At 36.0% G+C, this 18,733-nt stretch overlaps 1 protein-coding gene across 4 annotated transcripts; it reads right to left on the bottom strand.

The window, feature by feature from the left end:
• Positions 1-13,667: 13,667 nt before the first annotated feature.
• On the bottom strand, positions 13,668-17,829 carry LOC104088891 (ureide permease 1-like). Of its 4 annotated transcripts, none has more exons than XM_009593650.4 (8): positions 17,558-17,829; positions 16,892-17,194; positions 15,814-15,952; positions 15,512-15,686; positions 15,060-15,103; positions 14,858-14,958; positions 14,269-14,643; positions 13,668-14,067 (listed from the first exon to the last, which is right to left on the bottom strand). In XM_009593650.4, exons 2-8 carry the CDS (start codon positions 17,126-17,128, stop codon positions 13,915-13,917), a joined length of 1,224 nt encoding a protein of 407 aa, XP_009591945.1. In that variant the 5' UTR covers positions 17,129-17,194; positions 17,558-17,829; the 3' UTR covers positions 13,668-13,914. The 4 variants fall into 4 exon arrangements, with proteins under 4 accessions (XP_009591945.1, XP_009591944.1, XP_009591942.1 ...); XM_009593649.4 differs by having other exon boundaries at positions 17,611-17,828; XM_009593647.3 differs by lacking the exon at positions 17,558-17,829 and adding an exon at positions 17,424-17,550.
• Positions 17,830-18,733: the final 904 nt, after the last annotated feature.

The raw sequence follows: 18,733 nt of genomic DNA, 5'->3' as shown, positions 1-18,733 counted from the left end.
TATAATATACATATTTTTATATATAATCAATGTATATTTTTTTTATATTTAACTAGCGAATGTAATTATTTTTAGCCGACCGTCCAAATATATAGGAGCGGGTCAGGGTCGTTGAGTATTTTAAAAGATTCAGGTAGGTTTGTTTAATACAAATAATATACGTGGCAGATTAAGAAAATACCACATGGCGAAGTTAAAGTCAAAAAATTGACCAGGTTAGTTCTGTTAGATATAGGGGTAGGTTTGAGCCCAAAAACAAACGTTAGGGGCATTTGCGGACCAAAAGATTAACGATGGGTATTTTGAGTCATTTTCAATACGTTAGGGGTATTGTTGGCCCTTCTGTTAGATATAGGGGCAAGTTTGAGCCCAAAAACAAACGTTAGGGGCATTTACGGACCAAAAGTTAAAGATGCACGTATAGAGAGAGGTTGGTGTTGGGATGCACCAAAGTACTAATACTACAAATACTAGTAGTATAACTAGAATTGTTACTAACATATATCGTGAAGTGTTGATCCAAAGGATTATTACAAAAAAAGGAATTTTCTACTATAGTAACTCTATGTACAACACCATGTTGCAGAAGGTGAATGTCTATTGCCAACAAGTCTGTCGGATCTGAATCAAAAGGTGGTGTTTGAGTGTCAAGCCTGACATATTAACATACTTGAGCGGGTGGTACTTTTCGGAGAGTTGTAGCGCCTAACTGATCTTCTCTTAATTGTTCGATAACAAAAATGTGCAGTGAGACAAAAATAGTTGGTGCTGTTGAGTACTCCATCGTACAACCTTGCTTGGCTAACCTATCTGCTACCCCGTTTTGCTCTATGTGCACATATATGAGATGCGGATCATGGAGCTGATGGAGGAGGTGCCTTGCAATCATAGATGATATTAATGTAGATGAGATTTTCATTTCTTAAAACTATGATTACCTCTGAGACGTCAATGTTTACTTCAAGTGGAACCAAATTAAACTTAATTGCTAATTGTAATCCATGGAAAAATGCCTGTAATTCTGCTTCCATGTTGTTTTTTGTAGTAATATTACCAGCAAACCCTGTAACCCAAGTTCCCTGAGCATCCCGAATGAGCCCCCCCTATGCCGGAATTTCCAGATTGATGAGAGACTGCTCCATCAGTATTTAATTTGTAATAATTTGGTTTTGGAGGAATCCATTTGACAGTAATTTGTACTTTAGGAGTTTTAGCAATAGACTTTGTCACATAATAAGTAAATTATGTAGCTTGATTGATTATATGATATGCAGGGACATTATTTTTTCTATGTTCAAAAGAATTTGTATTCCGTGTAGTCCAGATGTTCCATAAACTAAAAGAGATGAATGTGTATGGATGGAGGTTGTGGGGCATATGCTTATTTCTTCCCTTGAAAAGTAGACGAAGCCACATAGATGGAGTGGAAAATCGATTCAACATATTAGTTGTAGCTTGTAGACCTAGATTTTTCCAGTAGTTTTGTACAATAGGACAAGTCAAAAAGATATGGTTGGGTGTTTCATTAGGGTCATGCCAATATAAACAGTTTACCTCTGTTAGCAAACCTATGTGATGGAGATAGTGGCGAGAAGGTAGACGGTTATGGATAAGGAGCCATATGAAAGATCGAATATTTGAGGTTACTGGAAGCTTTCAAATCCATTTGTATTGAGGTTGGTGTGCATTAATTGAAGGCGCATGCTTAAGGAGAGAAGTGTACATGGATTGTAATGAGAATAAACCATTATTTGTCAAAGCCCAGAATGTACTATCAATGTTCTTTTTGTATATAGGAAAGTGTTGATTTTGCATAAGGGCTTTGATACATTGAGGTATTTAGAAAGGAATTTTTTGCCAATCCCAACCTGATTGAGTTTTATATGATGAGATTGTGAGGTTGATGTCTTCTTCTAGCAAGGGTCCATAGATGGTATAGCGCATGGTGGTTGCAACTCCAACCCAAGCGTCGGTCCAGAATTTTATATCTAGGCCATTGCCTATGTGCGTAAGCCCAATTGGCAGTGTGACCAGCCCTGGAGAATGTTCTTCCAGGTGTGTGAATGAGTTCTAGCGGAAGAATGTGTAAAACAATATTTGTGAAGTAGTGTTGTTGCCCAAAGTGCAGTTGGTTTATGGAATAGCTGCCCGGAGAGACTAGCATATAAAGCATCATTTTTAAGAGACTTTTTTTGTATGCCTAATCCTCCAAATTCGCGTCCGGAGGGGGGGGGGTATTTTTTTCCATTGTATTAGATGGAGTTTCTTTTTAACGTAAGTAGTGCTCCAAAGAAAGTTTCGTTGATATTCCTCTATTTTATTTATGTATTGCATTACATGATGTTTGGATGGTTGTTACACTTGTTTCATAATGTACGTATCGTATCGTGTTGTATTATATTATATTATTTAATAAATATAATATTTAAATATATTGTATCATTTGTCATTATTTGATAATGTCACGCACCAATAACATGATGAATAAACTTGCAATATTACTAAGAAAAAATAAGATATATAGTAGAATTATTATATAAAAAGTAGGATAAAGAATAAAATATGATTATTTAATAATAAAGAAGGGCAAGATGAGAGGAGAAAGTAAGGTAACGACACCACCACACCAAATCCGTCGTTACATAACGACGGATTTAACGATACGATACAATAAAATTAAAGTAAAAATCAAAACAAACATTGTGTTTAAAGTAACAATACAATACAATACAATACAATACAATACAATAGGTAACAACCATCCATCCAAACAAGTTGTTAGGCAGAAATGTCCCGGACCACCCCAAACTTGGCAACGCTTATTTAGTTTACTCTTAAACTTCACGTGGTCTTTAATACCCATATGAACTTGGAAATTTGATAGCCTTGACCCTCCTAGACGTTGATGTGGCAAAGAGGGTGAATACACTCTTTTTAGGCGCGTTAGATGGAAGAAAAATAAAAAAATTAGCTTCCAAGTGGGGTATTTCTCAAATATTAATTGTCATATAATCAAATATAATGATCTATTTGTTTCAATTATATTTCTCGTTGTTTCTTCTTAATATACATTGCATATTTTTTCTGAATTGTATTTTTATTAAATACAATGAATATATGTTTCAAATATATATTTCTTATCTTTGTTTTTCTGGTCCAAATCTACAAAAATTAGTTAAAACTCTATTTATTTTAGCAAAAAAAAAATGATTTAGCCAAAGTAATGAAGTTCAAATGGTATATTTTCTACAAAAAATAAAAATTATTGTGTATTTTTATTTTCATGCAATGACTATTTATTTAAACTACGTATTTTTTCTTTTTCGAGTCAAATTTGCAAATATTTGGTTGAAAATTTACTATTATTGTCTAAGAAATTTATTTAGTCAATATATGGAGTTCCAACAACGTATTTGTTTTAGATGCAATGATAATATGTTCTAATTGTGTATTTGTGACGACCCTATAAGTTATTTTGAGTACAATCCTTAATTTTCGTGTTTTGAAACCTCCCATAACTTCATTTGATATTTCTTGATTTGCGTGCATGGTTCGTGTCACTTTGCGGAAAGCGTTTATGTGAAAATTTAAAGAAATGAATTTTTTGACTAAAAACGAGGCTAGAGTTAACCACAGTCAATTTTTTGGGTAAACGATCCCAGATCGATGTTTTGACGATTCTGGTAGGTTCGTATGATATTTTTGGACTTGTACGCACGTTTGGTTGGGGTCCGGGGTGACCCGAACACATTTTGGTGGATTATATGTGAAATTGTAAAAATTGAGTTTAAGTTGAAATTTTTTGAGTTTTGATGATCAATTCTTGTTATTTGATGTTATTTTGATGATTCGAGGTAGCAACCAAGTTTGTATAATGCTATTACAATTTTGTGCATGTTCGGTTTGGAGCCCGAGGAGTTCGAGTGAGTTTCAAGTGAGTTTGGTTTGGTTTAGGATTACTGGTGCAAAACTGATGGTGCTTCAGGTATGTAGATCTCGCATTTGTGAGCTCGCTTTTGCGATCAAATGACGTATTTGCGATAAAGGACTGGGATGGGAGACCTCGAATTTGCGAGGTAATGTTCGCTTTTGTGAAGGAGGGACTGTAGCATTTGCGAACTTATTGATCGCATTTGCGACCACTGTGCATTTAGGACAGCTTCGCAAATGCGAATAAGTTATCCACATTTGTGAAGGAGGGCTTCTCGCATTTGCGATAAAAATGTCACATTTGCAACTTCTGTGCATCTGATGCACTAATCGCATTTGCGATCAGTGTGTCGCATTTGTGAACAAGTGTTTGTAATTGCGAACAAGTGTTTGTAATTGCGAACAAGTGTTTGCAAATGCGACACCTGCATCTGGGTAAAAGAGGAAGTAAACGAGACTTTAACTCATTTTACATAAATTCTCAACCCCAAACACTCTAGATGTGATTTTTGAAAACCTTTCCTTCCCAAATTCATTGGTAAGCAACTCTAATTCATTTTCTGTCAATTTCCCATTACATCTCATGAGCTTTTAACATCAAATCTTTGAATTTCATGGTAGAAATTATGGATTTGGATAGAAATTAAAATTTTGTAAAATTGAGATTTAGACCTCAAATTGAGGTTGGATTTCAAAAAGAATCACATAACCGAACTCGAGGGTGAATATGAAATCGTATTTTGGTCCGAATCTCGGATTTTGACCAAGCACACCCGGAGTTGACTTTTGTTGACTTTTAAAAAATGATCAAAATTGAACATTTTTCATTTGTGGGTAGTTTCTAAAGCCTATTTTGAATTATTTGATCGATAATTGGCTAGATTCGGTTGGTTTGGAGGCTTGTTCGAAAGACAAGGTCGTGGTTGATTGATTGATTTGGTTGTGGAGTGAGATAAGTGTCGTGTTAAAGTTTTGACTTGAAGAAAGTAGGACTTGTTGGTCTATTTGCTAGGTGAATTACGTATGGGGATGGTGTATATGTAAGGTGACGAGTATATACGTGTCACCATAGGTTAAAGCATGTGGGTGAAAATTGATATATTGTACCATGTTGCTTCTTTTACCATCCCTTTTATGTTTTAATTAGATTGTTATTCTTTGATTGTTCGCTTCATGTTTATTTATTACTTTGAAGTTTTTGGGATAATGGAAGTTGAATTTGCGTATGTATCATAACACCACGATTGAAGTTAAAATTGGTTTCCCACATTGCTTGATACTTTAGAAAATTATTGTTGCTTGGTGAGGAAGAGTGAAAAGCATGAAGGGTGATATTGTGCACTTGATTGCTTTATTATCATTTCTTATATCATGTGAGGATGAGAGTAAAGCTCGAAGGGTGGTGTCGTGCCATTTCATTTATCATATCATTATCGTATGGTGAGGATGAGAGTAAAATCACAAAGGTTAATGTTGTGCCATTGCATTTATCATATTTCATGGTGAGAATGAGAGTAAAAGTAAGGGTGATGTCGTACCGTTTGATGATTTCATTGCTTTACTTGATTTCCGAACTTGTCAATTATTTGGGTGCATTTTTGTTTATTTCGGAAAGAGGCTACTTGGTGATTTTGTACTGATCGTTCTTATCTTACTTCCTTTTTACATGTTCCCTCCCCATTATTATTTCAAATGCTCTACTTTTTATTTCTGTTGTTTTATGTATATATCTGCACAGGTTTTTAGTAGGTGTCTTGTCATAGCCTCGTCACTACCTTTTCGGGGTTAGGTTCGATACTTAAGGAGTATATTGGGTCGGTTGTATTCATGCTACACTTCTGCTCGGATCATATCTATATCTGGAGACTTGAGGTAGACTTGTACGGTGATCGTAGTATCTGGAATCCCATTCCTTATCTACCTTTATTGTTTATTTTGGATTCGAACAATTGTATTTTGTTCAAGACATTCGTTAGAGCAAATTCTAGTATGTTCGTGTACTTGTGACACCAGATTCCGATTTTTGGCTAGCCGATGTTAGAGTTATAATATTCACTTTGAAATGTTACATATTTAATTCTTATTATATTGATTTTAATTGTCTAAAAATGATTAGTCGTGTACTAATGTTTGCTTGCCTAGCAAGTAGACGTTAGGCACCATCACGGTCCCGTGGTCGGGACTTCGAATCGTGACAAATTGGTATCAGAGCACTATGTTACCTAGGTCTCACGAGTCATGAGCAAGCTTAGTAGAGTCTGGAGGATCGGTATGGAGACGTTTGTACTTATCTTCTAGAGGCTATAAGGATTTAGGGAAAAAATCACTTTTTTCTTACTATGTCGTGTGATTTTATTCTATCGCTGAAATTTGAATCATTCTATTCTTATTCTCTCACGGATATTGATGACACGCACAACATCCACGATGGTCAGGAGCCGGAGCCCCAGGTTGCTTCCACTACTAGGGGTAGAGGCCGAGGCAGAGGTAGAGTCAGGGGTAGAGCTTATCCTAAAGCACGCACAACAACACCTATCGGAGAGCCTCAGATCAAACATGAGGAAGAGGTCCATGTTTAGACCGTACTAGTTAGACCAGCTCAGGTTTCGGATGGGTTTATTGCTACCCCGGTACCTCAGAATGCTTTAGTCAGCTTATTAGGCCTTATGGAGAGCGTGGCCCAGACCGGTGCATTTCCGATGGCACCAGCCACCAGCTGTCTCTTAGGCTGGGGAAGGAGCCCAAACTCTCTACTCACACACCAAAACAGATGGCTCACGGATATCAGACTTTGAAAGTTCCATCAGTTGTAGTAGTTCACCCTATTGTTGCTACACATACATGGGAGAGGTCTGTGATGTCTTCTGAGGGGCTGAAGAGGTTGGATAAGTTCACTAAGATATTTCCTATTTGATTTGGTGGTACACCTTCTGAGGACCCACAGGATTTCATAGACTTTTGCCATGAGGTACTGCGCAACATGGGTATAGTGGAGTCCAACATAGTTGACTCGTGATATTTTAGATATACGGTTTCGCCAAGAGGTGGTGGCAGGACTATGTTCGAGGTAGACTATCAGGTTCACCTCCACTCACTTGGAATCACTTCTCACAACTATTCTTGGAGAAGTTCATCCTTTTTTCCCTTGAGAGAGGACTACCACAACCAGTTTGAGCGTCTCTAACAGGGTAGCATGACTGTTACCCAGTACGAGACCATATTTGTGGATTTAGCTCGCCATGCAGTTATCTTGATCCCTATTGAGAGGAAAGGGTGAGGAGATTCATAGATGGCATTACTTTCGATATCATGCTACAAATGGTTAGAGAGACTAAGGATGATATTTCCTTTACTCGGGTTGTAGAGATTGCGAGGCAGATTGAGAGGGTTCGAGGTCAGGGTAGAGAAGCATCATCTGAGAAGAGGTCTTGTCACTTTGGTGATCTCAGTGGTGCCTCGTCTGGAGGCAGAGGTTCATTTGGTAGAGACCATCTTCGCAGGATGATTCAGCCAGCGTTTCAGGTATATCACAATGCTTCGGGTAGTTGTTGTTCTTATGGGTCTCATCTTGAGCAGCTAGCCTATAGCGCACCTTCAGCTTTGGTCAGTGTACCTCCGATTCAGAGTTATCAGGGTGGTTATTCAGGTCGACAAGGGCAGTTCCAGGTAGGGGTGGCAAGTGGGCCGGGCCCGGTCCTAAGTGGGCTTCGCGGGCCCGGTCCTAAGTGGGTTGGTCCTATGCGGTCCGGTCCTAAACGGTCCTGGGCTTCGCGGGCTTATTGCTGGAACCGGCTCGGGACCGGGACCACGAACTAACGGGCCCGGGGTTAAGTGGGCCCGTTCCGGGCCTAAACGGGCCTAACATAAACTTTCTATTTTAATTTTTTTTTTTATAGAAGTTAGAGAAAAAAATAGTAATAAAGATATATAAGCTATATTCAATTTATATACTATATATACATCTTAAAATATATATATATATATATATATATATACTATATTATATATACATAGTATACATCTTAAAATATACTATATATACATCTTAAGATATACTATATATATATAGTATAGTATAGTAGATCTTAAGATATATATATACATCTTAAGATATATAAGCTATATATATATATATAGTAAGATGTATATATAGTATATCTTAAGATGTATACTATCGAATATCTTACGATGTATACTATCGAATATGACTTATAAACTATGTATATACAATATATACATCTTAAGTATATACATAGTATATCTTAAGATGTATACTATCGAATATGACTTATAAACTATGTATATACTATATATACATCTTAAGTATATATATACTATATAGTATATACTATATAGTATATACTATATATACATCTTAAGATATAAGATATATATATATATATACACACACACTATACTATATATATATCTTATATATACACACACTATACTATATATACATAGTATATAAGTCATATTCGATAGTATACATCTTAAGATATATATATATATATATATATATATATATATATATATATATATATATATATACACACACACACACTATACTATATATATATATCTTATATACACACACACTATACTATATATACATAGTATATAAGTCATATTCGATAGTATACATCTTAAGATATATATAATATATATAGTAAGATGTATATATATTATAGTATATACTATATATACAACTTAAGATATATAAGTTATATTCCATATATTCGAATATAACTTATATATATAGTATATCGAATATAGTTTATATATCTTAAGTTGTATATATAGTATATATATATATTATACTATACTATAGTATATAAGCCGTATTCGATAGTATATATATAGGCTTATATATATATGTATATCGAATATAGCTTATATACTATATATATATATATATATATATATACTATACTATATTATACTATATGTAAGATGTATATATAGTATATCGAATATAGTTTATATATCTTAAGTTGTATATATAGTATATATATATTATACTATACTATAGTATATAAGCCGTATTGTAAAAAATAGCCGTTGGGCCCGCTAGGCCCGCTAAGGGATCGGGCCGGTCCCGAGCCTGGCGGGCCAAATGGTCCCGGGCCTGACGGGCCCAAACATAGGACCAGCCCACGAGACCGGATCAGGCCCGCTAAAACCGGACCAAACGGTCCTGGCCCTGGACCGGCCCACTTGCCAGCCTTAGTTCCAGGGTTAGCAGTCAGAGCAGTCGAGGACATGTTATGCATGTAGAGATCCGAGGCATGTCGCGAGGTTTTTCCCTAGATCAGAGAGTAGCATGCCCCAACAAGTTACTCGTGCCATGGTTTAGGCACCAATTGCTCTATCGCCCGCTCAACCAGCTAGAGACGGGGATCAGGTGGCCCGAGGTGGGGGTCAAGTCATTAGAGATGAAGGACAACCAGGCAGAGGCTGTCCAAGAGGTAGGGTTCAGAGTGGTGGGGCTCAACCCCGTTTTTATGCATTTCCAGCTATACCCGATGTAGAGTCATCGGATGTGGTCATCACAATTGTTCCAGTTTGCCATAGAGATACATCAGTTTTATTTGATCCGGACTCTACTTATTCCTATGTGTCATCCTATTTTGCGTCATATCTGGGTGTGTCTCATAATTTTTTGAGTGCTCTTGTTTATGTATCTACACCTATGGGAGGTTCTATTATGGTAGACCATGTTTATCATTTGTGTGTGGTCTCTATCGGGAGTTATGAGACTATGGTAGATATTCCTTTACTCAGCATGGTGAACTTTGATGTTATCTTGGGCCTAGATTGGTTGTCACTATATCATGCTATCTTGGATTGTCACGCCAAGACTGTGGCATTAGATATGCGAGGGTTGCCTCAATTGGAGTGGATAGGGACTCGTGGTCATTCCACTAGTAAGGTCATTTTATACGTCAAGGCTCAACATATGGTTGGGAAGGGGTGTCTGGCATATTTGGCCTATATCCGTGATCCTAGTGCAGATGTTCCTTCCATGAATTCGGTACCAGATGTGCTCGAGTTTCCAGAGGCCCAAGTTGAGTTGAAAGAATTGAAAGAGCAGTTGCATGATTTTCTTGACAAGGGATTCAGTAGACCTAGTATCTCACCTTGGAGTGCGCCAGTGTTATTTGTGAAGAAGAAGGATGGAACGATGAGGATGTGTATAGATTATCGGCAGTTGAACAAGGTCACTATCAAGAATGAGTATCTATTGCCGAGGATTGATGACTTATTTGACCAACTTCAAGATGCAAGGTATTTTACTAGATTAAATTGAGATCCGGCTACCATCAGTTAAAGATTAGGGTATCGTATGTCACTAAGATAGCCTTTCGGACTCGACGTGATCACTACGAGTTCTTAGTAATATAATTTGGCTTGACTAATGCCCCATCAACCTTTATGAATTTGATGAACCGGGTGTTCAAGCCTTACATGGATTCTTTTGTGACCGCCTTCATTGATGATATTTGGGTTTACTCCCGCAGTCGAGAGGAGCATGAGCAGCATTTGCGGATTGTACTTCAGACTCTGAGGGATCGTCAGTTATACGCTAAGTTTTCGAAGTATGGATTCTAGTTGGACTCTGTTGCCTTTTTGGGCAATGTTGTAACTTCTGAGGGAAATAAAGTGAATCCTAAGAAGATTGATGCAGTTCAGAACTGGCCTAAACCTACTTCAACTACAGAGATTTGGAGTTTCTTGGGTTTGGCGGGTTATTATCGCTGATTTGTAGAGGAGTTTTCATCTATCTCAGCACCATTGACCAAGTTGACCCAAAGGGGTGCTCTTTTCATATGGTTCGATGAGTGTGAGTTGAGCTTTCAGAAGCTCAAGATTGCATTGACTACAACCCCAGTGTTGGTGTTGCCTGCAGGTTCGAGATCCTACACTATGTATTGTGATGCATCACGTATTGGGCTTGGAGCGGTATTGATGCAAGATGGTAGGGTGATTGCCTACGCATCTCGATAGCTGAAGGTTTGTGAGAAGAATTATGATATGCATGATTTTGAGTTGACAACCATTGTTCACGTGCTGAAGATTTGGAGGCACTATCTATGCGACATTCCATGTAAGGTCTATACCGACCATCTGAGTCTCCAGCACATGTTCAAGCAGAATGACCTTAATTTTCGGCAGCGGAGATGGTTAGAGTTATTGAAAGACTATGATATCACCATATTATATCATTCGATAAAGGCCAACGTAATGGCTGATGCATTGAGTAGGAAGGCGGAGAGCATGGGTAGTTTGGCATATTTATCGGTAGTGGAGAGGCCACTAGCTATGGATATTCAGGCCTTGGCCAATCGATTTGTGAGATTGGATGTTTGGAGCCTAGTGAGGTTCTTGCTTGTGTTGTGGCTCAGTCTTCATTGTTGGAGCGTATCACGGCTCGCCAGTTTGATGATCCTCACTTATTGGTGTTAAAGGACACGGTGCATCGGGGTGGAACTAAGGAGATTGTGATTGGAGATGATGATGTTATGTGGCTTCAAGGCCAAATTTGTGTTCCAAATATTGATGGGTTGAAAGAGTTGATCCTTGAGGAGGCTCACAGTTCACGCTATTCCATTCACCCAGGTGTCACGAAGATGTACCATGACTTGAAAAAGCACTATTACTGGCGAAGAATGAAGAAATATATTATTGCTTATGTGTTTCGGTATTTGAATTTTCAACAGATGAACAAGTGTTCGCAAATGCGACACCTGCAGCTGGGTAAAAGAGGAGAAAATGAGACTTAGCTCATTTTACACAATTTCTCAACCCCAAACACTCTAGAGGCAATTTTTGAAGAACTTTTCTTCCCAAATTCATTGATAAGCAACTCTAATTCATTTTCTATCAATTCTTCATTACATCTCATGAGGTTTTAACATCAAATCTTTGAATTTTATGATAGAAATTAAGGATTTTGGGTAGAAATTAGAAATTTTATAAAATTGAGGTTTAGACCCCAAATTGAGATCGAATTTCGAAACGAATCACATAACCGAGCTCGGGGTGAATGTGTAATTAGGTTTTGGTCCAAATCTCGAATTTCGACCAAGCAAGTCCGGGATTGACTTTTGTTGACTTTTATAAAAATGATCTAAATTGAACCTTTTTCATTCGTGGGTAATTTCTAAAGCTTATTTTGAATTATTTGATCGATAATTGGCTAGATTCGGTTGGTTTGGAGGCTTGTTCGAAAGGCAGGCCCGTGGTTGATTGATTGATTTGGTTGCAGAGTGAGGTAAGTGTCGTGTTTAACTTTGACTTGAGTGAATTAGGACTTACTGATCTATTTTCTATGTGAATTACGTGCAGGGACGACATATATGCAACGTTACGAGTATATATGCGTCGTCATGGGTTAAAGCATGCCGGTGAAAATTGATGTATCGTACCATGTTGCTTCTTTTACCATGCATTCTATGTTTTAATTAGATTGTTATTCTTTGATAGTTCGCCGTGTTTATTTATTAATTTGAAGTTGTTTGGATATCAGAAGTTGAATTCATGTATCATAACACCACGATTGAAGTTGAAATTGGTTTCCCACCTTACTTGATACTTCGAATTATTGTTGTTACTTGGTGAGGAAGAGTGAAAAGAATGAAGGGTGATGTCATGCACTTGATTGCTTTATTATCATTTATTATATCATGTGAGGATGAGAGTAAAGCATGAAGGGTGATGCCGTGCAATTTCATTTATCATATCATTATCGTATGGTGAGGATGAGAGTAAAAACACGAAGAGCGATGCCGTGCCGTTGCATTTATCATATTACATGGTGAGGATGAGAGTAAAAAACACAAAGGGTGATTCCGCACCGTTTGATGACTTTATTGCTTTACTTGATTTCCGGATTTGTAAATTATTTGGCTGCATTGATGTTTATTTCGGAAAGAGGCTACTTGGTCATGAGATTATTATTTCTTATCCTTGCAACCAAACGGCCTTAAGTCAATTTTATATATTAATAGTATATTGCTTATTATATTTACTTGATTGCCAATTAATGTTATAATAAAAATTTGGTTATAATTATCTTATAAATAGCTTTATTGCATATATTTGTTATACTGTCGGTGCATACAATTTAGACGTTTTTTCTCTTGATCAATTCATATGGGACAAAGTGTCTCGTCCTTAAAATTATAGGCACAAGAAAATAATCACTGTCAAATAGTTTAAAAAATAAAAAATGACTCTCAGCTAGACGATAACATTCTCTTTCGAAAACGAAAATATTACTCAATATTATTTTGTAAAGTTTGAGTAAAATTCTAGTTATCCCCTCACCGTAGCTCATTAAGCTAACATTTTAGGTGATTTTTAAAATTATAAAATTCTTTAGAATTATATTTGTATCAGTATAAACTAAACACTTTATATTGGATGTTTTTTGCTTTTCAAAATAATTATTGATGAAATATTTTTAAATAATCAGACCATGAAATATGTTAGACCGACATGAAAATGTGAAAAGTAAAAGTCCCTTAGAGATAGAGTGATGAGAAATACTGTAGCTTTTGATAAAGTATATTACTAATATTATGCAGATTTTCCCGCCAAAAAAGGGTAGCAATTTGAAGTATATCGAAAGTGATTTTGACAAAAGAAATAGGCAGAAATTGCGTTCAAGAATTCACTCATGGGCACTGGCTAGAATGTTGTATCAACCAAAATCAATGTTTCATAAAGTTGGATAGCAGATAATAAGATTTCACTGATATTGCAGAATAAATCAAGATTTGCATACAAAATGCAATAATGTAGAAAGATCTGATTGCAATAGGTGCTATGTATCATACCTATGTACAGTGAGGTTTTCAGCAGATTTTAAATAAACTGTGCTTCTATTCAACAAGAAGCAGCAATGTATGTACATAACAGCAATATACAACAGCAATATGATTTATTTGGTTCTAACTTCTAACTTCTGTCTTTGATGCACTATTTGCGATGTCCTGACGATGCCATAAGTATTCCAACAGCTACTACAAACATAAATAGCATGCCTATTAGGAGCGTATATGTTTTTCTGGATGATCTTCGATACTCTCCAAACAAAATTACCCCCCAAAAGGTGCTCACGAGTGGAAGCGCCTGTAATTACAGCAACATTTCAAATAAATTCACATCAAAGTATATCTCATACTAGCATTCTTCATCAACCTTGAAGATTAGACAAAGAGTAGCGCATTTTGAGGTTTCTAGAGGATTAACTGTATCCGATCCCAACTATTTGAGGGATGGTTGATTTTGATTAATTGTTCAAGTACTTGAATCTGAATATAAACTACTAACCTGAACAGCATCTGCAGCTGCGTATCCAGCTGCTTGACCTCCCATAAATTGGAGACCGTTTCCAAAACCACACAAAAGTCCTGCCAAAAGAGCCCAACCTCTACCATTCCAATCATTAAGATAAGCCTTAAGAGATGATTTGGGTGCATTTAGAACAGGGTGGTATAAGAAGATGATGTTGAGAATCATGGCAATGAAAAAGCAAGAAATTGAGAAGTAGAAGAATGCTGTATAGACACTCAAGTGTGGAACTCCAGCTTTTAGAGTATGCCACTGGTCATTTGTGGCAAGGTTGAATGCTGGTGAGAAGAGAGAAAAGCAAACTCCAGCAAAGAATGTCAGTGACAAACCAATGAAAGTGCTCTTCCCAAATATCTGCAAGCAAACACAAGAATGTGACAAACATGGAATGCGCTTTTCCCTTCAGCCTACAGTCAAATCTGACATCTTCCACTACATTGGATTGACATTATTACAACAATATATTTTAGATCTTAAATATAAACCAATAGCAATTTTCAAGGGAGCTGTTAATATTTAAGCGACAATAAAATTGAATAAGATTTGTAATTCAAGAAGAATTGCCAACCTTGATTGCCCTTCTCTTCTCAAGGTCAATAAGGAAAAGCGCAGTCCCAAATTTTGCCTTCTCTGTGGAAGCAACTCCCTTCTCCACATCATTTGCACCAACTGTGAATGTTTAGCATTTCCAAAATAAATCTTAAGAAGAAACATATAAGGCCATGGATCTATATGACACTTCAAATTTCAGATGATCCAACTTATAATACCTCTCTTTGTATTTGCTTGATCGGAGTCGGTAATAGCTTTAGCCCTGCCAGAGGTACAATTAAAATAAACACCAATTTCCAGATATAATGGTGAAAAATTGTATATAGCAATTTGAAATACGAATTCCTAGAGTTTCTGTATATCCTACACTCTAAGGGATCTTAGTATTTCCCAACATCTTTTATCTTTACAATGCACCCCCACCTCTACACCAACCCAGAAGATAGAGAGATAAAACAAATAGCCAATCGATTTGCTGGTTAAGTCATAAATGACAGCACTCTTCTTCTAGGCAAATATACATTATCGACACTGCCGTGACATGAACCTCAGACAAAACAGTAACACTGTCCTAATCAAACCATTAATGTTATAACCATTCTGCAAAGATGTGTAAATGATGACCTAAGAGAATTAAGTATTGTGTATATATTCTCATATTGATGCATACCTAATGCCATATTTAGGGTCATTTGAGTAGCTATCAAGTTTTGCTTTGTTATCAGCTGCATTGGATGCATGAACAGCAGAGCCTAAACAAACAGCAACCAAGAAGCATCCAACCCCAGGAAAAAGAATCTCTGCTTTGTTAATTTTGTCATCAAGGTAGTAATTCAAGGTTGTTCCTGTCATAAACAAAGCAAGAGAGCCAAATTTAAACAAATTATGGTACTACCAATTCCTTTGCCATAGAGAAGATCAGTCAATAGTCCATTTCAACTGCGTTATAAACCATTGAAGTTAAAGTGATACCTATAACAACAGTAATGCTTGAGGAGACGACCTCGGTAACTGATAAACCAACAAAGGCCCAAGCATATTGAGTTGAAAGGTTTCCAATGCTAAGGACCACCCCTCCAATCATTGCAAACACGACACTGGGCCAATTATCCTGCACCATTTGTCCACGAACATGATTTTAGAATCCTTGAAATTCCAATATGCTTATTTTTGTGCAATTTCAACAATTAACAAAAATACATGCGATCAATCTGGGAATCGTTGGTAAGTTTCTATTACTGTAAACGATTTTAACAAGCAATCACGTTCCATAACTAATTTATACCACCACTCAAATAGACTACTTAGTAATCAGAGTACAGCAGGCAATGGAAAACCCAACGAAACCAGAAGTAATTTATACCACCACCTTTAATGTGAAACTAAACACTCTGATCAGACAGGACTAATTGATTCCATAAGGTTTATATAAACGTAACTTGAGTTATATTAAAGATTATACTTGGTGCAAACTCCAAAGGAATTGTCCAGTGATAATATAAAAAAAGTTCATGATTTGTTTATTTATTGTATACCACTAATCCTTTTGAAGCTGGAAACAACAGATTTCTCGACTACAAAGAAAAAAAAGGTTTGGAGTTTGACCAACATAGAACCCAAGACTGACTGATTATTAAGCCTATATGTACTATTTCTAGTTAATCCTCACCAGATTATAGCCTAAAAACTAGTTCACACACACTCGTTTCACCATATTATAGCCTAAATACTACTGCTAATCAATTTTCTTTTATTCTCTCTTTCTTTTTCTGTAACAAACCTATTTATGATCATTAACATTACATTTCCATGTGTTTATATCTACACAAGTAAGCATCCTGCATCTGTGATTCATACCTAGAGGTGAATGCAGCCTTATTTACCTAGTAATTGCGACACTGAGGCATATATATATTAGTAACAAATATTAAATTATGAAACCATAATTTTTAAAGTACAATGAAAACAATGGTAAGAACTTAAAAATTGAACCCATCAAATCTCCTCAGTTCATACACATACAAAGTTGTTGGATGTGAAAGGCACCAACCTGAGAAAGTTGCGGAAGGAAATTTGGCTTTTCCAATGTGCCTGTCCCAATCTCACCAAAGGTAAAAGCAATTATTACAGCAGCCAGCAGATTGGTGAAAGTATAATCAAGGTAAGTGTGTTGAGGATATCTCCCTCTTCTTTCAAGTAAAGTTAGTAAAGCTGGCCATGTCCCTAAGAAGAACAACGACAGTAACATGCAAACAATAGCCCCTCCTTTGCTCTCCACCACATACATCTTTAAACCACTGGATAAAACCCTTTCTGGTGAAAGTGTTATCAAATTGGAAATGCTACAAAAGTCCTACACAAAGCAGAAAAGGATAAAAGAATGTTAAAGATTCAATTTTGATCACTGAACAGATTAATTAAATATAATCCCTTATTCATTGCTGTAAAATGGGAAATCTGCAGATCGATTCCTTCTTTTTTTTTTAAACCAAAAACAAAAGGCTGAGTTCAGAAAGGAAGTGAACAACAATCTAAGAAAACAATCAACAATCAACATATAAAAATACAAGGATGTCACCAACTATTTCTTTGGTTCTCAAAACATGGACACCAACCATGTTCAGAAGTCAACAGGTGCGAAGAATCAGTTAAAAAAAATGAAAACAAAAGGCAACAGAACAGAGAAATGTGTATCCAGAAATTTACTTCAACTTACTTCCAAACAAAGGGGAAAAAAACAACCAAGAAAAGAAAAGAGAGAAAATGTACCAACTGTTTGAGACCCCACAAAAAAACAATCACTCAGAGCCCCACTTCTTCACCAGAAATGAACCAAAAGATGACTAAAAAGGCATAGCAAAAAGGATATACATATCTGGCGATGATGGAAGAAGAAAGGAAGTGAAATGGGGTTTGAATAAGGAAGTTATTCACTAAATAATAGGAGTAACTGTTATTGGATACGTACAGATACAGACATAAAGAAATTCAGTTGTGGATTTGGCACAGCACGGAATCTCGTGGTCAGATTCTCCAGTTTGACCAACAATGATATTTCAATATTTATAAATATCAATACTTAATAATGAACGATATTACTCTAGTTGTCACACCATTCCAAGAAAAATGATACTACCTCGGTACCAATTACGTCAATGGATACCTAGTTTAAGAAAAAATGAAAACTTTTAGAATTTATGGTTCTAAACAAGTCAAAAAGGGTACAAGATTATTTATGTGATTATAAAAATTTCTCATTAAATGTAGAATTGTAAGTTTAATATAAATTTTTTTCAAATTTAGAAAGGGGTCATTCTTTTTGGAACAGACCAAAAAGGAAATAGGTTCATATAAATTGGAACGGAGGGAGTATATTTTTATAGTTAGAAATAATTTAATTTTAAATTTTTTATTTTACTCATTTTATTCTTAATGATGGTAAGCACCCTCCACTTCCAACCAAGAGGATGTGAGTTCGAGTCACCCCAAGAGCAAGGTGTGGAGTTCTTGGAGGAAAAGACCCCACTAGTGCGATTATACTGGGTTGTTGTTGTTGTTGTTATTGTTATTCTTAATAAAATATTTTTATAATCACATAAATATCATGGTTTCACAAAACTTTTACCCCTTAAATTTTTACCATCATAAATTTCAAAAATTTCCCTATTTTTTTTTAAACTTCGTGTCGAATTAAACTAACTCATCTAAATTGAAACGGTAGGAGTATTATTTATTAACAATTGCTAAATTATTAGTATTCTGATATTGAGCTTAATAGTATTTGAAATATTGAAGAAACACTTCGACTGTGCGTGGTATGATGGAAAACAATTTCCGGATTTTTTTTGTTTGGTTGCATAAAATAATTTGGAAAATAATTTTCTAGATATCA

The sequence above is a fragment of the Nicotiana tomentosiformis genome, chromosome 11, assembly GCF_000390325.3.
Source record: "Nicotiana tomentosiformis chromosome 11, ASM39032v3, whole genome shotgun sequence".
Lineage (NCBI taxonomy): Eukaryota > Viridiplantae > Streptophyta > Magnoliopsida > Solanales > Solanaceae > Nicotiana > Nicotiana tomentosiformis.
This window is presented reverse-complemented; position numbering and strand designations above follow the sequence as displayed.

Bases quoted from the DNA above. Each gene is read 5' to 3' on its own strand.
- LOC104088891 (XM_009593647.3), bottom strand. From the start codon at position 17,459: ATGGTTGGTGTCCATGTTTTGAGAACCAAAGAAATA. The intron at 14,644-14,857 runs GTTGGCAATTCT...GTTTGCTTGCAG, and splicing joins AGAAGAGAAGGGCAATCAAG to ATATTTGGGAAGAGCACTTT. The intron at 14,068-14,268 runs GTTAGTAGTTTA...CTGTAATTACAG, and splicing joins CAGCTGCAGATGCTGTTCAG to GCGCTTCCACTCGTGAGCAC.